Source organism: Eschrichtius robustus, chromosome 15 (genome assembly GCF_028021215.1).
Source record: "Eschrichtius robustus isolate mEscRob2 chromosome 15, mEscRob2.pri, whole genome shotgun sequence".
In the NCBI taxonomy this organism is placed as follows: Eukaryota; Metazoa; Chordata; class Mammalia; order Artiodactyla; family Eschrichtiidae; genus Eschrichtius; species Eschrichtius robustus.
The window spans coordinates 22993289-23015088 of NC_090838.1; the positions used below are offsets into that span (position 1 = coordinate 22993289).

General features: G+C 38.8%; 1 protein-coding gene and 1 non-coding gene across 2 annotated transcripts in view; both read left to right on the forward strand.

The window, feature by feature from the left end:
• WDR43 (WD repeat domain 43) overlaps positions 1-21800 on the forward strand; it is a 48919-nt gene that overhangs the window by 4906 nt on the left and 22213 nt on the right. The window contains exons 2-5 of the mRNA XM_068564513.1: positions 1954-2091; positions 6080-6201; positions 17910-18030; positions 18799-18938. Coding sequence (XP_068420614.1) covers positions 1954-2091; positions 6080-6201; positions 17910-18030; positions 18799-18938 — 521 coding nt within the window. The remainder of the gene's footprint in view (positions 1-1953; positions 2092-6079; positions 6202-17909; positions 18031-18798; positions 18939-21800) is intronic.
• Positions 18428-18512, forward strand: LOC137778239 (small nucleolar RNA SNORD53/SNORD92). Its single transcript, XR_011076817.1, has one exon. It is a non-coding gene; the product is annotated as a small nucleolar RNA SNORD53/SNORD92 (small nucleolar RNA).

Below are 21800 nucleotides of genomic sequence, written 5' to 3' on the forward strand. Positions count from 1 at the left end.
AATGCACACTGGTTATATAAACTTCTTATCTGGTTGATGTGTTCCTTTTTTGGACATGCACATCCTGCTGAATGGGAAGTTATTTTTAAAAAGATCATCCAACTCGGAGAAAACATACATGAGTCATTAGTTCTTTGAGGTTAATTAATTGGATTATTATTTAGGTTTAGACCAGTGATCCTCAAAATTGGGCATAGATTCTGTGATACTCCTACCCCTAGCCTCTGCTTGCTTCTCCCAAAAATAGAGATTTTGCTGATAGGGAAATCAGGGCTTTGAATATGTTAACGTTTAATTTCTAAAATTTCTTTGTGCTTTTTAATGCAAATTCACATCTGCAGAAAAACATATACATATTTGGACCAGCCTATGTTTCATATGTTAGAAACCTCATTGTAGATAATTTTAATTTGATTTTGGGAAAACCAAGAATAGAAGAAATACTTTCTAGAATCTTTCAGAGGAGAGTTTTCTGATGAGGTAGTAGTAGGTTGGTATAATTTCCTCTATTGACCTTGCCTGAAATTTGTGTCCATAACCTTATGCAGAAACCACATTTGCACTCTGGAATCATTCAGAGGCGGCTTTAGAAATTCATGTAACTGAAGGTGGGGCCTAGGACACTTCCTGACTAAGAAATGTTACTGAGGGGACCATCAGACATTTTTATACTTTGGTTATTAATTGTGACTTCTCTTTTGAGTTTATTAATGTAGATACATTTCTCAGGACTTGCAAAATGTTCATTATTTTTTCTGTATTTAAAGTTATCTTATTTTTTGTTAAATCTTTTAACTTTTTGTTGACTTAGAGTGTCCAGTGAATCAAGTTCTTCAAATGTAACATCTCTAGAGGATAACTAAGAGGAAAAAAATGGAAAATGCCTTATAAATGTGCTCCTTGATTTTCTTTATGCACTGGTAACATCGTAGTTTTCATTGGTGGTTTTCTGGGTTGGGCAGATTTTATGTATCCTGGGCTGCTTTTTTGTGCTGTGGAGCAAAGATCTTCCACTATGGAGAAAATGTTCTCTTTTCTGTAATATTGGTCTCTTTTACACTAAAAGAATGGATTTCTCAGAACTTCTTTATGCTAAAACATAGGCTGGCAAGCTTTAATTTTAAAAAATTCTAAACATGGAAGAAAAGTTCTAAAATTGTAAATTATTATTCAGCATTATAAACTCTAAAGTAGTACTCTAAAGTTGTGATCAATTGGTTGTCTTTCTGACGGATAGACAAGAGCTGTTAGTTTCATTTTTTGAATTAAAGAAGTCTTGGGCTGTTTGACACTATATTGAAACTTGTGCCTCTTGAGTCATTAGAATCACGAAGACAACATGGAACTTTCATACTGACCCTTAAAGAGTCACTGGAGCAACCTCTCTAGTGTGTGCTTTGCACTGCTGTACGAGTTACAACCATTTTTTGACTCTTAAATGAAGTAATTGTATGTTTATAAATATAAAAACATTAGAGTCCCTTTTCTTGAAAATGAAGCCAGAATGCAAGGAAAGATTTTGGGGGAGGGGGGAGGGGGAAAGCCTTGGCTGCTTGTGTATGGATCTGTGATCTCTTTGCGTCGGAGTGGAGGCTTCATTTGGACCTGTTGGGAATGGTTGGTTTCTGAGAAGTGGAAGCAGCATTGAGGCTGTTTGGACCTGTTAAGAATAGAATACTACCAAGAGCATACTCTGTTATCCTATTTGCCGTCTTTTCAGAGAGATAGGGGATGGGGACAGAGTATTATGAGTTCTTTCCATTGGAGTGATTATTTTCTAAGTAGTGAGAAAGAAATCATCTGAGAGCAAATCACATCTCCACTTTAAAAAAAAAAATTTCTTAGAAGCAGTCACATTCATTTGTGGGCTAGTGGGCATTTGCATTTATGCATTAATGATGTCTCAGTGTTTGAAATAATAAAATAAAAAATTGTTTTTTCTTTTTTTTCCAGGAAGGTCCACAGAGGAAAAAAAGGAAATCAGAAGCTGTAGGGACAAGTAACCAGGTTGATTTGTTGGCTCTTGGTACAGCAGTTGGTAGTATTTTATTATACAGTACAGTAAAAGGAGAATTACACAGTAAATTGATAGTAAGTATGTGTGTGTATTTTATATACAAGAGAGATGACAGGAAACTGATTATTAGAGATTTATTAAAAACAAAGCAGCTCAGGATATGCTTTGGATCTGCAGTATGGGGGCATTTTTCTGCCCCTTCCATATTTAAAATTTTGAATGGTAATATTTGTTAAAGCTGTGATAGGTAACTTAGTCATTATTATAGGTCAGGATATGAAGAGTGTGAAGAACTATTGACTAGGCTTAGAATAAGAAAGGGTAGAAAGAATTCTGAGTATCACAGACAGCAGCTGCAGAAGGAGCGCACCACCTCCAGGGCTAGGGAATGAGGGAGGTGGTGGAATTGTTGCTGAAACTCAGAGCTTTGAGAAGCAGGTATTGCTCTCTGTGCTGATGTCTCTTGAGGGAGAGTGGCCCCATAGACTTGCGGTCCAGACCTCTGAGGACGGGGTTTTAGCTGACTGCTGGTGTCTCTGAAGGCAGCTCATGAGACTGATGAACCATCAGGCAGCTGATGGTTCTCCAAGTGTTGAAAAAACTGCATATTGGGTTCAGCTGCTGCCGAAAGGATTGCGCCTGCTGGGGTGAAGAAATGTTGGGGTGATGCAAACTGGGAGACAGGAAGGAACACCTCATTGTTCCTCCTCCAGCCTTGTCTCCCTCCTGCACCCTTATTGGGGGAGCCTACTAACGATCCGGCTGGCAAAGCAGAAATGGGGTTTGCAGAGCCCCAGCGTCCAGAGCAGAGAAGTGAGGGCTTGGTGCTGCAAGACAGTAACTTAACTGGCATAATTTATTTCAGACAGTGTCTACTACAGTATGTTTTTGGTGTTCACTTAACTCCTGTCTGTATATAGGAATGCTTTCTGTATATATGAATAAAAGAATGTTTTCTCTTTTAAGTAACATCTATCCATAGACAATTTGGAACTACCTGAAGTTGAAAAGGGAAAACAATTGTACCTAAGTTTATCACCGAGACATCCTCTTTTGATAGATTGCATATTTCTTTGCTTTATGCATATGTTTAAAAAATACAGTTGGGTTCTGTCTGTTCATTTATTTTGTATTCTGATATTTTCCATTAAATTACAACATGAGTAATTTTCATATTTGTCGAGAACTAGTTACAAACATTTTCAGTGACTGCATAAAATCCTGTAAATGGGGTAGTCCATTGGTGGTTTAACTGTTACTGACCATTTAGGTAGTTTCCGATTTTTTTGTTACAAAACTCTTTTCTTCTTACACGGGTTCCCAGAATTACTAACCTGTAATTAATGAGTCAAAGGTGTGAGTGTTAAGCCTTTTTATACATAGTATAAAAATTTTCTGAAAACTTTTCTAATTTGTACTTGTATGAGCAGTGGAAGGACGGTACATGTATTTCAGTAGTGTTTTTGCCATCGTTGATTATTCCATTAAAACAGCAGTAAGACTAACACAAAAAACCCAGCTAATTTGATAGGTGAAAATTTTTATCTGATTTTAAATCTGCATTTAAAAATATATCACTTGCTGGGACTTACCTGGTGGTGCAGTGGTTAAGAATCCGCCTGCCAATGCAGGGGACACGGCTTCGAGCCCTGGTCCGGGAAGATCCCACATGCCACGGAGCAACTAAGCCTTTGCACCACAACTACTGAGCCTGCGCTCTGGAGCCCGTGAGCCACAACTGCTGACCCCGCATGCCACAACTACTGAAGCCCACGTGCCTAGACCCCGTGCTCTGCAACAAGAGAAGCCACCGCAATGAGAAGCCCGCGCACGGCAACAAAGAGTAGCCCCTGCTCGCCGCAACTAGAGAAAGCCCATGCGCAGCAATGAAGACCTAACGCAGCCAAAAATAAATTTATTAAAAAAATAAAAATAAAAATATATCACTTGTTTTTATATTAAAGATTATAAAAATAATATACAACTGAAAAAAATTTAAAGCATTCAGAGGTATATGTAAAGGAAATCTCCCTTTATTCCTCCTTCCTCCAAGTTGAGTGTGGTCCTCATGTGGGCTTTTACCCCACCTAGTTAGGGTCCCATCCTTTGATTTGGTCAGTTTTCTGTGGTCAGTAGGTACCTAGTATCTGGTGCACTGTGATAGCTGCTTTACTCAGTTACTGTGGCTGCAGACATGATGCTGATGGAGCCTAGAACTCCTTTTTAGAATAGTTTGATACCTCCCAGGATTATATATAAATCTTTAACAGGGAATGAGTTTATTAGAAAGGAACCAAGAGGGTCAGGGCAAGGAGTGTTGGGATGATGTGGTGAGGCAGAAAGGGCCCAGGCTTTGGAACTAGTCTGTCCTGAGGTTGAATCCTAGTTATATGATCAAGGATAAGTAATTTAACTTCTCATCTCTTCAGTATTATATAACCTACGTTGCATGACTTTGAGATTTAGACGTAATTATATATTGAAAGTGCCTCGTGTAGTGCCTGGCATGTAATTGGTATTGAGTAAATGTTTGTTGAATGAGTAACTAATGAATGAGTGGACACTTGCTAGATTGCTTTCCAAAAAGGTACGCTAGCCCCTAGCAACGTATGATAGTGCCCTGTAATCTTACCAGGGTGGATATTATAATGCTAAACAGATTGGCAGATGAACAGACTGAAAATATTACTTTGTTTTGCTTTGTATCTCTTGAATTACTAACTTCTAAAAATTTTCTTACTGAATTCTTTCTATGGAATTTATCTGTTCATATCCTTTGTTCAGTTCTTTGTGTGTGTGGCTATAATGTAGGACTTAGTTCTTTGAGTAGATAGCTGCTAGGAAGGAAGGGAAGTAACTGAACTTAGCCTTTAAAAATACTTTTCTTTTGGATTTCCCTGGTGGCGCAGTGGTTAAGAGTCCGCCTGCCAATGCAGGGGACACGGGTTCGAGCGCTAGTCTGGGCAGATCCCACATGCCACGGAGCAGCTAAGCCCGTGTGCCACAACTACTGAACCTGTGTTCTAGAGCCTGTGAGCCACAACTACTGAGCCGTGCACCACAACTACTGAAAGCCCATGCTCCTAGATCCCATGCTCCGCAACAAGAGAAGCTGCCACAATAAGAAGCCTGCGCACCACAACGGAGAGTAGACTGCACTCACTGCAACTAGAGAAAGCCCACGCACAGCAACAAAGACCCAACGCAGCCAAAAAATAAATAAATTTATTAGAAAATATACATTTTTGTTTTGAGGTGGGAGCAATCTGTATGATAGAAGTAGTGATTTTGAGTTTTATGCTTAGATATGTACACAGTGGTGACTCATTGTATGTATATTTAATGTGAATTCAGATGGAAAGAATGAAAACAATAATTGCTCACAGTGTAGGTGATTTAGCACCTTAATTCTGCTGAATGAACTTGTCCTAGAATGTGTGTGAGACGGGAGACTTGAATTTGCTCTTTCCCAGTTGATGTCTCCATTCCTGTGTGCCTCTGAGTGAGCGAGCATCTTGCTATGCTGAGTATGTTTAAAGTTTCATTCATATGGTATGAGCTACAACACAAGGAAACATTTAGTGTTTCCCTGAAGGAACATTGATTTTTAAAGTTGAGAGATAGTTTTGGTACAAAGGGATTTTCAAGGATAGTTTTAACTAGACATGATTTTAAACCCTTTAAGATTTGACTTTATTAGTTCACTCAAGTGTCCCAAACTTTTTGCCACTGTACATGAAGAATTTTATCATGCTTAGTGCTGGCATTCCTGTCAAAAGCAGGTGGCATTTAGGACTAGTGTCCTTTGACTTACGATGTAGAAGTATGTTTTTCCAGCAGCAGCAGAAGGGAAAGTTAACATTTGATAAAGTTATAGAAGATTTATCTCATTTTTGATGTTGGAAATGGATAGATGCATTTTAGTTAGGTTAATGGATAGGCTTTTTTAGTTAGGTTAAGGCCTAGCATTTTAGTTAAGTGTTTAGTAATGATTCTAGGGTGCATATTGTCATATCAGATGAGCTTTATTTTTTTTCTTTTAATTTTTTTTTAAATCTGCAGAGTGGTGGACATGACAACAAAGTCAATTGCATACAGTGGCATCAAGACAATGGCTGTTTATATAGTTGTTCAGATGATAAACATATTGTGGAATGGAACACACAGACGTGCAAAGTAAAGTGGTGAGTAACATTGATGGTTCTGGGGTAACTTGGTCACTGTTTGGGAATGCATTAGAGTTTGACAAATCAAGACTATATTCTTGATAAAAGTAAAGTTTGATATTGGACACTGGGGAATGTAGACACTAGTAAGGTTATAGACTGTTCTCAAGGAACATTTAATCAAATTGGACATGGAAGATTTTAATACATAAAAGTTAAATAATGGTACAAGAGTAAAATAACTGCACAAGAGATGCCATAAGGTAGCAAGTAATTACTGGTCAAATGAGTAGGGTAGTGTTGGGAAGGCCTGGTGGAAGAGAAGGGATTTCAACTGGGTCTTCTAGGAGAGGTAAGATTTGGAAAGAAGAGGGTGGGAGAATCCTTTTGAGGGTGAGGAAAGGAAGGTGGGGTGGGGATGTGGCAGGAACAAAGGCTAAGAGAAAGGGAAGTTAAAGATTTACTTGGAACCCAGTAGAGGAATTTAGAGGAGGCCCATATTAGGGAATAATGGCTGGTGGAGGATATGAGCCAAAGTATCTTATAAGAGAGTCTGGCCTTAAGTGTCATAGATAAAAATCTCAGACAGCTCTTCTAGTTCAAGCACCTAATCCTGTGATTGACTGCATAGTAGATGCTCAATGAATGTGGACAGTTGAATGTGGTTGAACTTATGTGGATGAGGACCCTAAGGAGGATAATGATGCCCATGGTCTTACAGCTAATAAGTGGCAGGGGAGTTCTAATCTTGCTGTCTTGAATTCTGGCACGGTGTTTTTCTACTGTAGTCAAACTTCTTTTGTGGAATTTTAGATTCTGTTTGGTAAGCATGAGACACTGAAGGTCAATGTCTTGGGAACAGAGTAACCAAAATAATGCTTTAGGAAGAAAATGTGCTAGCACTGTGTAAAATATATGGGAAAGAGCTAGTTCACAGGCAGAGAAGCTAGATCCCGGGTGGTGGTTGTAATAGTCTGGGCGTAGGATGGTAAGAGTGGGAAGGAAGAATGGAAAAGGTACCAACCAAGAAGAATCTTGGGTAGGATTGGGGGAGGGGGTGCTATTGAGTGAAGAAAGGAGTTAAATAAAATGTAACTAAGTTTTCAGCTTTCTGAACTTACTAGGTGTCTAGTGGTGCAGTTAATAGAAACTCAGAAGAGGGAAGTGGTTTTAGAGTTTTTAAGCAAATTGAATTTGAAATAACACATGAAAGGCAAGTCCCAGCAGAAGGGGTGCTGATAGAGGCTTAGAATTTTAAGGAGGGTTTGGGGCTGGAGGTGCAGAGAATAATCATTTGCCTAGAGGTTCAGTAAGTGCATTCCATTTACCTGTGGTGGTAGTTTCCATACTCATAGTTGTAAAGAGACGCCTGTGGAGATTCTCATCCACTAGGTCAGGGGTGGGGCCCATGCAGCTGTACTTTTAAATGCTGTCTGGATGAGAGTTCACCAAGCCACTTCCTTCACATAGGGACTAATGTTCAAGGCACCGTTCAACATGTTATGCACAGTATTGTATTTGTAACACTGCGAGGTGGTCTCCATCCCTGTTTTATAGTTAAGAAATAGGTAGAATCACAGCCTGAGCTTTCATCCAAACTGTGCTGTCTCATACAATATTTTGTTTCCAGTTTCATTCTTGGCATTCTTACGCTATAGTTAACTGATTTTATTTTCCATTTTAGGTATTATCTGTTGATTTCCTACTATGGAAGATGAGGATTTAGCTCTTAGCCTCTACCTTTTTCTGTCCCCATTTTCCCGATATTTTAATGTCACACTTTGATTAAGCAGTATTCATTGTTCACATTATGCCTACTTAAATATTGTTACAGATGAGACTTGGACTGTACTGTTTATATTAACTTTTGGCACAAAATTTTGCTTTTCTTGGGGTTTATAATTGCTTTATTGTTCATTTGCTTAGTTTTGTATATACCCGTCATTAGTTCAGTCTCATTCCTGCAGTAGTGTAAATCTCATTTATTTTCAGACACATCAGTTAATCAATCAGTTATTTAATCTTTGGAGGCTTCCCTCCAGTTTCATTTATTTCTTGGAGGACTTCTCTGCCTTCTTTCAGTGATTATCCTGAGATTTCCTTTCATCATCTTGAAAATTCTCCTGTCAGATGGAGCCTCTGTTTCCTGGATCCCATTTTTCTCTTTGTTGGTTTATTCCTTCTTTTTGGTGACACAAATTGGTAGCTTCCTGGAAGACAAGCAAAATCTCAATAAATTTACCATCCATGTCTTCCAGTGTCTATTCTATCCTCACAGTTGATTGATAATTTGAAGATACAGACTTTTGGGTTGGAAATAATTCCCCTCAGGATTTTGTTTTTTAATTTATTTATTTAATTATTTATTTTTGGCTGCGTTGGGTCTTTGTTGCCGTGCGCGGGCTTTCTCTAGTTGCGGTGAGCAGGGGGTTACTCTTCGTTGCGGTGCGCAGGCTTCTCATTGCAGTGGCTTCTCTTGTTGCGGAGCACGGGCTCTAGGCGCTTGGGCTTCAGTAGTTGTGGCTCGCGGGCTCTAGAGCGCAGGCTCAGTAGTTGTGGCGCGTGGGCTTAGTTGCTCCTCTGCATGTGGGATCTTCCCAGACCAGGGCTCGAACCTGTGTCCCCTGCATCGGCAGGCGGATTCTTAACCACTGCGCCACCAGGGAAGCCCTCCCCTCAGGATTTTGAAGCATTGGTTTGTTGGTTTTTTGGCTTTCATTGTTAATTATTTTTATATTTTAAAATATCCTGTGTTTTTTTTTCTTTAGTCAGTGAATTATGTTGACACTTGAGGGACCATTTAGCCTGGGAATTCATGTTCTGCATTCTTCTCATACTGTGTATTTGATAATTTCATTCCTTCTCTTTTCTTTGATCTTTCTCTTATACTACATACTGTTAGGTGTTATATCTCCTGGACTAATCCTTTAGGTTTCTTACCTTATTTCATTTTCTCTTTTGTCTTTTTCTTCTGTTACCTGGGAAATTGCTTCAATTTCACCTTCTAAATCTTGTATTGAATTTTTAAGTTTCTCTAATTAAATTTTTAACTTCTGGGAGCTGTTTTTCGTTCTTTGAGTATTTCTTTTTTGTTGCATCATGTTTCTGTCATGCGTATAATATTTTCTAACTCTCTGAAGATATTATAGGATTTAAACTTTTTTACTTTTTATCATCTCCCTCTTGAGAATGTTTTGATTTTTGTTTGATTTTGGTTTCTTTCATGTTAAAGGCATTCTTCAAGTGACTGGAGATCCTTGGCTGCCTGTTGTTTTTCAAAAATGAAACATTAAAAAGCTGATTGGAAAGCCATTGTGGGTGTGTGGCTCAGTTGCTGGGCTTCATTTGTAGAGTGATTGGGAGACCTTCAGTATCAGGATATGTAGGTCATTCCTCTGGAACCTGTCACATTTCCCAGAGAGGAATCTTCTGATCTAGTGCTTTTCAAGCTTTAATGTGCACATATGTTATATGTGTTTGCAGATCTGATTTAGTAGGTCTAGGTTGGGGCTTGGGAATTCTAACAAGTTCCCAGGTTCTGCTGATGGAAGAGGGTTACACAAGTAACAGGGGACAGGGGTGTGGTGGTGTTGGCTCTGTGCTGGCCTTTTCAGTGGTCATTGATGAAGTAGATTCAGGAAGCTTGTCAGGATGGTGATCATGTCTTGTGTCAGTTCAGTGAGTAGATGTTGAATAAGGAATACAGGTGAGTGTTGAAGCTCTGGGAATTGGTGAGAAATTGTCAAGAATGTTAGGAACCAGTGAGGGTAAAGGAAAAGTTCTCATACATTATTGTTGCATTTCCTTGATTATTGGTGAGGTTGGGTGTTTCCATCTTTATTGACAAGTTGTATTTCTTCTGTGAATTGCTTGTTTATATATCCTTTGTCTATTTTTATTTTGAGTTTTTTTTAAACTCGAGTTCTTTCTTGAATATAAAGAGCTATTTATGTATTCTGAGTATTAATGCTTTGCCTATATATTTTTTTCTTTTTTTTTTAATAGATCTTTATTGGAGTATAATTACTTCACAATACTGTGTTAGTTTCTGTTGCACAGCAAAGCTAATCAGCCATATACATACACTTGTCCCCATATCCCCTCCCTCTTGAGCCTCCCTCCCCTCCTCCCTATCCCACCCCTCTAGGTCATTGCGAAGCACCAAGCCGATCTCCCTGTGCTATGCTGCTGCTTCCCACCAGCCAACTATTTTACATTCGGTAGTGTATGTATGTTGATGCTACTCTCACTTTGCCCCAGCTTCACCCTCCTACCCCATGTCCTCAAGTCCATTTTCTATGTCTGTCTCTTTATTCCTTCCCTGCAACTAGGTTCATCAGTACAACTTTTTTTTAGATTCCATATGTATGTGTTAGCATACGGTACTTGTTTTTTTCTTTCTGACTTACTTCACTCTGTACTAGGAGACTCTAGGTCCATCCACCTCACTACAAGTAACTCAATTTGGTTTCTTTTTATGGCTCTTTACCCATTCATCTGTCGATGGACATTTAGGTTGGTTCCATGTCCTGGCTATAGTAAATAGTGCTGCAGTGAACATTATGGTACATGTGTCTTTTTTCTCTGGGTATATGCCCAGTAGTGGGATTGCTGGGTCATATGGTAGTTCTATTTTTAGTTTTTTAAGGAACCTCCATAGTGTTTTCCATAGTGGTTGTATCAATTTACATCCCCACCAACAGTGCAGGAGGGTTCCCTTTTCACCACACCCTTTCCAGCATTTATTGTTTCTAGATTTTTTGATAATGGCCATTCTGGATGGCATGAGGTGATACCTCATTGTAGTTTTGATTTGCATTTCTCCAGTAATTAGTGATGTTGAGAATCTTTTCATGTGCCTCTTGGCCATCTGTATGTCTTCCTTGGTGAAATGTCTATTTAGGTCTTCTGCCCATTTTGTAACTGGATTGTTTGTTTTTTTGATATTGAGCTCCATGAGCTGTTTGTATGTTTTGGATATTAATCCCTTGTCTGTTGTTTCATTTGCAAATATTTTCTCCATTCTGAGGGTTGTCTTTTTGTCTTGTTCATGGTTTCCTTTGCTGTGCAAAAGCTTTTAAGTTTAATTAAGTCCCATTTTATTTTTGTTTTTATTTCCATTACTCTAGGAGGTTGGTCAAAAAGATCTTGCTGTGGTTCATGTCAGTGTTTTTCCTGTTTTCCTCTAAGAGTTTTGTAGTGTCTGGTCGTACATTTAAGTCTTTAATCCATTTGGAGTTTATTTTTGTGTATTGTGTTAGGTAGTGTTCTAATTTCATTCTTTTACATGTAGCTGTCTAGTTTTCCCAGCACCACTTATTGAAGAGGCTGTCTTTCCTCCATTGTATGTTCTTACTTCCTTTGTCGTAAATTAGGTGCCCATATGTGCGTGGTTTTATTTCTAGGCATTCTATCTTGTACCATTGATCTATATTTCTGTTTTTGTGCCGGTACCATACTGTCTTGATTACTGTAGCTTTGTGGTATAGTTTAAAGTCGGGGAGGCTCATTCCTCCAACTCCATTTTTCTTTCTCAAGATTGCTTTGGCTATTCAGGGTCTTTTGTGTTTCCATACAAATTGTAAAATTTTTTGTTCTAATTCTGTGAAGAATGCCATTGGTAGTTTGATAGGGATTGCACTGAATCTGTAGATTGCTTTGGATAGTATAGTCATTTTCACAATATTGATTCTTCCAGTCCAAGAACATGGATATATTTCTCATCTGTTTATGTCATCTTTGATTTCTTTCATCAGTGTTTTATAGTTTTCTGAGTACAAGTTTTTCGCCTCCTTAGGCAGGTTTATTCCTAGGTATTTTATTCTTTTTGTTGCAATGGTAAATGGGAGTGTTTCCTTAATTTCTCTTTCAGATTTTTCATCATTAGTGTATAGGAATGCCAGAGATTTCTGTGCATTAATTTTGTATCCTGCAACTTTACCAAATTCCTTGATGAGCTCTAGTAGTTTTCTGGTGGCATCTTTAGGATTCTCTATGTATAGTATCATGTCATCTGCAAACAGTGACAGTTTTACTTCTTCTTTTCCAATTTGTATTCCTTTTATTTCTTTTTCTTCTCTGATTTCTGTGGCCAGGACTTCCAAAACTATGTTGAATAAGAGCGGCGAGAGTGGACATCCTTGTCTTGTTCCTGATCTTAGTGGTCGCTTTCAGTTTTTCACCATTGACTGTGATGCTTTCTGTGGGTTTGTCTTATGTGGCCTTTATTATATTGAGGTAGGTTCCTCTATGCCCATTTTCTGGAGAGTTTATCATAAATCAGTGTTGAATTTTGTCAAAAGCTTTTTCTGCATCTATTGAGATGATCATATGGTTTTTATTCCTTAATTTGTTAATGTGGTGTATCACATTGATTGATTTGCGTATATTGACGAATCCTTTCATCCCTGGGATAGATCCCACTTGATCATGGTGTTTGATCCTTTTTTAATGTGCTGTTGGATTCTCTTTGCTAGTATTTCGTTCAGGATTTTTGCATCTATGTTCATCAGTGATATTGGTCTATAGTTTTCTTGTGATAACTTTTTCTGGTTTTGGTATCAGGGTGATGGTGGCTTTGTAGAATGAATTTGGGAGTGTTTCTGTGTCTGCAGTTTTTTGGAAGAGTTTGAGAAGGATCAGTGTTAGCTCTTCTCTAAATGTTTGATAGAATTCACCTGTGAAGACATCTGGTCCTGGACTTTTGTTTGTTGGAAGATTTTTAATTACGGTTTCAATTTCATTACTTGTGATAGGTCTGTGTAGATTTTCTAATTCTTCCTGATTCAGTCTTGGAAAATTGTACCTTTCAAGAGTTTGTCCATTTCTTCGTGGTTGTCCGTTTTATTGGCATATAGTTGTTTGTAGTAGTGTCTTATAATCTTTTGTATTTCTGCAGTATCAGTTGTGATTTCTCCTTTTTCATTTCTAATTTTATTGATTTGCGTCCTCTCCCTTTTTTTCTTGATGAGTCTGGCTAAGGGTTTATCAATTTTGTTTATCTTCTCAAAGAACCAGGTTTTAGTTTTATTGATCTTTGCTATTGTTTTCTTCGATTCTGTTTCATTTATTTCTGCTCTGATCTTTATGATTTCTTTCCTTCTACTGACTTTGGGTTTTCTTTGTTCTTTCTCTAGTTGTTTTAAGTGTGGGGTTAGATTGTTTATTTGAGATTTTTCTTGTTTCTTGAGGTGAGATTGTATTGCTATAACCTTCCCTCTTAGAACTGCTTTTGCTGTGCCCCATAGGCTTTGGGTCGTCGTGTTTTTATTGTCATTTGTTTCCATGTTTTTTAAAATTTCTTCTTTGATTTCTTCAGTGATCTCTTGGTTATTTATTAGCACACTGTTTAGCCGCCATGTATTTGTGTTTTTTACAGTTATTTTCCTGTAATTGATTTCTAGTCTCATAGCGTTGTGGTCAGAAAAGATACTGGATACGATTTCAATTTTCTTAAATTTTCCGAGGCTTGATTTGTGACCCAAGATGGAGGATGTTCCATGTACACATGAGAAGAAGGTGTATTCTGCCACTTTTGGGTGGAATGTTCTGTAAATATCAATTAGATCTATCTGGTTTATTGTGTCATTTAAAGCTTGTGTTTCCTTATGTATTTTCTGTTTGGATGATCTGTCCATTGGTGTAAGTGGGGTGTTGAAGTCCCCTACTATTACTTGTTACTGTCAATTTCTCCTTTCATGGTTGTTAGCATTTGCCTTATATATTGAGGTGCTCCTATATGTTGGGTGCATAAACATTTATATTTGTTATATCTTCTTCTTGGATTGATCCTTTGATCATTATGTAGTGTCCCTTCTTATCTTTTTCAGTCTTTATTTTACAGTCTGTTTTATCTGATATGAGTATTGCTACTCCAGCTTTCTTTTGATTTCCATTTGCATGGAATATCTTTTTCCATCCCTTCACTTTCAGTCTGTATGTGTCCCTAGGTCTGAAGTGGGTCTCTTGTAGACAGCATATATATGGGTCTTGTTTTGTATCTATTCAGCCAGTCTGTGTCTTTTGGTTGGGGCATTTAATCCATTTACGTTCAAGGTTATTATCGATATGTATGTTCCTATTACCATTTTCTTAATTGTTTTGGGTTTGTTTTTGTGGGTCTTTTTCTTCTCCTGTGTTTCCCACTTAGAGAAGTTTCTTTAGCGTTTGTTGTAAAGCTGCTTTGGTGGTGCTGAATTCTTTTACCTTTTGCTTGTCTGAAAAGCTCTTGACTTCTCCATCGAATCTGAATGAGATCCTTGCTGGGTAGAGTGATCTTAGCTGTAGGATTTTCTCTTTCATCACTTTTAAGTATATCCTGCCACTCCCTTGCGGCCTGTAGCGTTCCCACTGAAAAATCAGCTGATAACCTTATGGAATTCCTTTGTATGTTATTTTTTGTTTTTCCCTTGGTGCTTTTAATATTTTTTCTTTGAATTTAATTTTTGTTAGTTTGGTTAATATGTGTGTTGGTGTGTTTTTCCTAGGGTTTATTCTGTATGGGACTCCCTGTGCTTCCTGGACTTTGGTGAATATTTCCTTTCCCATGTTAGGGACGTTTTCCACTATAATCTCTTCAAATAATTTCTCAGACCCTTTCTTTTTCTCTTCTTCTTCTGGGACCCCTATAATTCGAATGTTGGTGCGTTTACTGTTGTCCCAGAGGTCTCTGAAATTGTTTTCAGTTCTTTCATTCTTTTTTCTTTATTCTGCTCCTCGACAGTTATTTCTACCATTTTGTCTTCCAGCTCACTTATTCGTTCTTCTGCCTCAGTTGTTCTGTTATTGATTCCTTCTAGTGTATTTTTCATTTCAGCTATTATGTTGTTCATCTCTGTTTGTTTGTTTTTTAGTTTTCTAGATCTTTGTTTTAAACATTTCTTGTATTTTCTCAATCTGTGCCTCCATTCTATTTCTGAGATTCCAAGTCATCTTTACTATCATTACTCTGAATGCTTTTTCAGGTAGATTGCTTATTTCCTCTTCATTTATTTGGTCTTGTAGGTTTTTACTTGCTCCTTCATCTGTGACTTTTTTTTTTTTTTTTTATGAGTGGGATTGTGTTCCTGTCTTACTGGTTGTTTGGCCTGAGGTTTCCATCTCTGGGGTTTGTAGGCTATTGGGTAGAGCTGGGTCTTGATGCTGAGATGAGGACCTCTGTGAGACCTCACTCCAGTGAATATTCCCTGGGGTCTGAGGTTCTCTGTTAGTCCAGTGGTTAAGACTCGGAGCTCCCACCGCAGGAGCTTCGGCGTGACCCCAGGCTCGTGAACCATGATTCTGCAAGCCGCCTGGGGCGGCAAAACAAACAAACAAAAAAGACAACAATGACAAAGTAAAAAATAAAATTAGACTAGGAAACTAACAGTTACGTTAGAAAGAATATAGAAGATGAATCAACAGTCGGAAGGGACATCAATATCAGAGTAGTAAAAAAGAGGAGGGAAAAAGAAAGGGGTGGGGGGAAGGCCTTGGCTGTGGAGGGCAGGGCCTAAGCAAGGGCAGGGTTTGGGTGCTGGGAGGGGCCAATGCTCAGGTCCCACAGGGCTGGAAAAGGCCCTGGGGACTATGGGGGGTGGGACTTGGTCTCAGAGGGCAGGGGACCTCATCTGGGAGCCCAGCAGGCCTCCTGGGCTCAAGTGGGCAGGACACACGCCCTCCTCTCCTCTCCTGCTCTTCCGATCTGGGAAGGCCCCTCCCGCCTGCCTCTCCAGTTCTCCCCTCAGCCTCCTTCCTATGCCCCCAAGGACCCAGGAGACCTAGACGGGGCTTTGGAGGTGGGGGTACCAGCCTGGGAGCTCAGCAGCCTCCTTTGCCCAAGTGGGCCAGGCGATCGCCCTCTGCTCCTCTCCGGCTCTTCCCCGAGAGTCCCTCCCGCCTGCCTCTTGATCTCCCCGGCCTCAGGGGTGCCGATCCTGTCTGGCCTCCACTTCTCCCCCACCCAGTCCCCCTGCGTCCTACCGGTTCACCTTGGGGTTCCTCCCCTCTCCTTGGGTGTCAGAGTCCCCCACCAGCGGCCAGCAGGCGCCCTAGTTGTGGGGAGAAGCTAACTCCACGTCTTCCCACACCGCCATCTTGACTCCGCCTCCACACTTACTCTTCGCCTATATATTTTTGATTTTTTTCTCTTAGCCTTTTGCCTTTAATTTTATGACTTATTTTGTGGTACAGAGTTTTATTTAATTAAACTTGATTATTTTCTTCCTTTGTGATTCTTTGTTTGTAATTGCTTTGGAAGGCTTTTCCTAACCCCATGATTATAAAAACTTTCTCATAAGTATTTTTTTAATACTTATTTTTAATCAATTAGTTTTGGTTTAAGTTATTAAGTTTAGTGTGTATGTAATATAAGACAGGAATCTAATTTTGTTTTTCCAAATGAGTAATTTGACATATTCCAATGTGACTGGCAGAGCAATATGTTTTCTTTCACTTTAGAATTAACCTTTTCTCGTAAGAAGATTGCTCCTGTTACTTCTGTTTTTTTTTGTTTTTTTTTTAAATGAATTTATTTTTGGCTGCATTGGTTCTTTGTTGCTGCACACGCGCTTTCTCTAGTTGCAGCGAGAAGGGACTAGTCTACGTTGCGGTGCGTGGCTTCTCACTGCGGTGGCTTCTTGTTGTGGAGCACAGGCTCTAGGCACACGGGCTTCAGTAGTTGTGGCTCACGGGCTCTAGAGCACAGGCTCAGTAGTTGTGGCGCACAGGCTTAGTTGCTCCATGGCATGTGGGATCTTCCTGGAGCAGGGCCTGGACCCATGTCCCCTGCATTGGTAGGTGGATTCTTAACCACTGTGCCACCAGGGAGGTCCCGCTACTGTTACTTCTTGATTTTATGAGTGAATAGCCAAGCCAGGCTCCTTGTTGCTTATAAATAGCATTAACGTATGCAACAGTTTGCAAAGACTCTTGCTGTTAATCATATTTGTGGTATTAGAAAGGGATCATTATACCTAATTTATTTTATTCTATCAGCTAGGGGCATATATTTGTGGATTTGGGGTAGAAATAACCTTTTTGTACTGTAGGTTGAGAGATCATTTGTGTTACTAAGTAAATTAAATTCTCAGCCTTCCAGAGAATGCAGGAACTATGGAAGGGATAGGATAGGTTTGTAGAGGTCCAGCCAGCATGGTAGTTTCCTGGGCATTAACAGAATCACCTCATGGATCACAGGAGACACAACTACCCGTTTTACCTTCTTATAACTCTTATTAACCCATTTCCTGGTACCTCTTGAGATTCTCTGTCCTATTGGGGAAGCATTACCTTGGTGATATGTCCAAGGTTGGTTACCTGAGTCAAGATTTTAGGGAATGCAGTTTGGCATAGAACCTTGAGTGGTATTTTTTTTTTTTCCTCTAGTTGCAGAAAGCTGGGCTACTCTTTGTTGTGGTGCGTGGGCTTCTCATTGTGGTGGCTTCTCTTGTTGCGGAGCACAGGCTCTAGGCGCACGGGCTTCAGTAGTTGTGGCTCGTGGGCTCTAGAGCACAGGCTCAGTAGTTGTGGTACACGGGCTTAGTTGCCCCGTGGCATGTGGGATCTTCCTGGACCAGGGCTCGAACCCGTGTCCCCTGCATTGGCAGGCGGATTCTTAACCACTGCACCACCAGGGAAGCCCCTTGAGTGGTATTTGTAATGCCTAGTTTGCCTTTTGTTTTCTTTTTGCTTTGAGTTAAGTTTCCTCCCCATTCATTGAGATGTTTTTATTTCTCTTCACAATACAGCAAATGGAAAGGTGATAATAGCAGCGTCAGTTCTCTGTGTATCAGCCCAGATGGAAAGATGTTGCTTTCAGCTGGTCGAACAATCAAACTATGGGTTTTGGAGACCAAAGAAGTCTACAGAGTGAGTGAATCAAATTAGTTGTAAGCATAACAGTTGTCTAGAGTAAGTATGGCGAAAGGCAGAAGTCTGAGCCAAAGAATATTGTTTTAAGAATATAGATGTGTTATTTTCAAGCATATGAAATAGTACAATTAATAGACAGAAGTAGTCCTCCAAATCTGTTAAATAGATTAGACATGTCCTTTTTGCATGCATTGGAAGAATGAATGTAAATGGAAAATGAAATGAGTGGAATTTGAATTAAGTATCTTACTCTCTTCAATAATAATATAATTATATAATAATGATAGTAATTTTTTATTTCTAGCTTGCATCCAGCATTTGTTTATATTATTGTATTTAGCTGTGGAGATTTAGAATTACATTTTGAGTGTGCTCAGGGGTTACTGAACATTTGGTGCTGTGATGATGCCTTAAAATTGTGGTTTCGACTCACTGAGAGTAACATGAAGACCTACAATTCCTTGGCTGTGTCTGAGCACCCAAGCACCCCTTTTAAAATGGATAGAGTGAAGTGAATCTTTAACACAAATACGGAAGAAGTAAAGATTGTGGGGTAGGCTCACGGGAGTTGGAAGGGACAGCTTTAATGTTCAGTTTTTTTCGGATGGAGTTCTTTAAAGTGAGAGGAATATAGCACAAATAACCTTGGTAGTCTGGAGCTCTGATTTCAGATATGTATCATGTATATTGTTTATAATACATATGAAGTCTTAATTTTTGTTACTGCTTTACATCCTCTCCTAAATGAGATTTAACTTTCTCTAGCACTTCACGGGACATGCAACGCCGGTTTCATCACTTATGTTCACTACTATCAGACCTCCTAATGAGAGCCAACCCTTTGATGGAATTACAGGTCTTTATTTCTTATCTGGAGCAGTACATGACCGGTTACTTAATGTCTGGTATGTAGTCTTTTGGATTTTGGGAGGTAACATTGCCTTGAAAGAATCGGTCATAGCTTATTTGGTTAATATAAATGATGAATATGAGATTTGCTTTATTGTATTTAATGTTAGATTTATTTTATATTGACTTGTAATGAGGAATTGAGCCTGCCTAAAAATCAGATCTTTATGAGAAAAATTTAAGAGCATTACATAATAGAACTTCCTCCATGCTTGTTTAGAGATAAAGTGGGCTGAATATTTTTGTGACTGGGCAATTTAAAAACCTTTTTAAAAAATTCTTTTAGGAAAATCTCTGATTTTGTTGAAAGAGATGACTATCTGGGTTAGTGCAGTAATGCCTATTTGATGGTTTACTGAGGACATTAAATTCCTTGGTTGTGTCTGAGAATTCCCAGTAAGCCTTTCCTTGCAGTGGTTTCTGTCACTAATTCCCTTTGAAGCTACTTTTGAAACTAAAAATCAATTTGGTATTAAAGAGCCATCAAAAAGTTTTTAAATTTAAGAAATAGGGGCTTCCCTGGTGGCGCAGTGGTTGGGAATCCGCCTGCCAATGCAGGGGACACGGGTTCGTGCCCTGGTCCAGAAGGATCCCACATGCCGCAGAGCGGCTAGGCCCGTGAGCCACAGCTACTGAGCCTGTGCGTCTGGAGCCTGTGCTCCGCAACAAGAGAGGCCGCGATAGTGAGAGGCCCGCGCACCGCGATGAAGAGTGGCCCCCGCTCGCCGCAACTGGAGAAAGCCCTCGCACAGAAACGAAGACCCAACACAGCCAAAAATAAATAAATAAATAAATAAAATTTAAAAAGTAATAATAAGAAATTTCTAGGATTTTATAACATCATCTGATGGTGAAATTAACTTTTTTTCTTTTACCTGATGTTCATGGACAGAATAAGTAGAGATTGTAAAAATAGAAGTAGTTTCTTATCCTAATGATCAGTTAGTTGAGCATGCTCTTGACCATATAAAGTTACTCAGAAGTGAGACTCATCAAATATGTATTTCTTAAAGTAGTCGTGTGGGGAAGGTTCATATTAGTCTGGAGGTGGACCTCTGTTCACCTCCAGACCGTCAGCTTAGTTCCTAATTATGCCTCTCATAATCAAATTGTGTTGGTTTTCTGTCCTGTGTCTCATTTTTGAGGAGCGCCTATTGGAATATCTTATTTTGGTTCTAGAGGGTTTATCCCTAACATAAGAAATTAGTAATGCCAGAAAAGTTAAAATCAGCCACCCCAATCTCCTGACATTACTGAGGTGCTTCAGTCTTTAATGCCTCACCTCTTTGGCTCCTGAGACTAGGGGTCTCCAGCTCCAAAATTTTTTGTATAGCAGAAAAGTTGATTTCTGCTGTCTTAAGATCCTGAAGATAGTATGTGTATACCTGGGGCTTCCTAGTAACAGAGGAGTAAACCATAAAAAACAAACAGATTAAAACTGCATATTGAAAGGCTGCCCCCAAAGGCCATTCATGAAAACTTTGTGTTTTGTTAGGTAGAGCAAGCCGAGGGTTCCCTTATAATTACCTTTGAAAGACACGTTTCTGAAAGAAAATAACATTTGAAGGCTTCTTGCCACTGAATGAGGATTAAAATTTAAAAAAAGCCCAAAAAACCCTTTCATATTACTGCAAGGAGGAAGTACTATCTCCTGTTGATGGGCTAAAATAGCAGCTTCTGCTGTATATAGTGGTGTGATAGCAGTGATTTTGAGCATGTATATAGTACCAGTAACTTCATTTTAGAGTGAATCTTGTTTTATTAAGAAGTTATTATGCATGAAATATTCAGAATTTATCAAATCAACTCTTAATTTTCTTCTAGACACAAAAATACTGAAAGACTGTTTACTGGTAAATGTATAAAGTCTCACTAGTTAATAAAAAGAAACTGATCTTGAATCATGTTTGTAAGTCACGCTTGTTACTCTGTTACTCAGTCTTTATTTTAGTTTTTTAAATTTGTGCCCAGATTTTTTAAACAGCTTCAATGAGTTATAATTGACATAATAAATTGTACGTACTTAAAGCAAAAGGATAATTAAGTTTTTACATATGTATACAAATGTGAGATTATTACCACAATCAAGACAGTGGCCACATGCATTGCTCCCAAGAGTTTCCTCGTATCCCTTTGTAATCCCCCTCCCCACCTCAGTCTACAGGCTTGTTGGCATGTTTAGGATATTACAGATAAAGTTGTTAACGACATTTGTGTACAAGTCTTTGTACAGACACATGATTCATTTCTCTTGGGTAAGTACCTAGGAGTATAATGGCTGCATCTTACGATAGGTGTATATTTAACTTTTTAAAAAACTGCCAAATTTTTTCCAGAGTGGTTGTACCATTTTACATTCCCACCAGCTGTGCATAAGAGTGCTAATTCCTTCACATATTCACCAACACTTTATGGTCATTTAATTTCAGCCATTCTGATAAGTGTGTAGTGGTATCTCAGTGTGGTTTTAATTTGCATTTTCCTAATGACTATTGATGTTGAGAATCTTTTAAGTACTTACTTGCTATCTGGATATGTTCCTTGACAAAGTGTGTGTTCAAATATTTTGGCCTATTTTCTGCTGGGTTGTTTGTATTCTTACTGAGTTTTGAGAGTTCTGTGTATATTCTGAATATAAATCAATTATTAGGTATATGCTTTACAAATATTTTCTCCTAGTCTGTGGCTTGTCTTTTTTTTGAAGCTAAGCAGTTTTTAATTTTGATGAAGTACAGATCATGTTTTGAAGTCTGTTTAACCCAAGATCACAAAAGTGTTCTCCTGGAAGTTTTTTAGTTCTAGGTCTTGTGTTTATTTGGTTCTGTGATCTGTTTTGAGTTAATTTGTGTATATGGTTC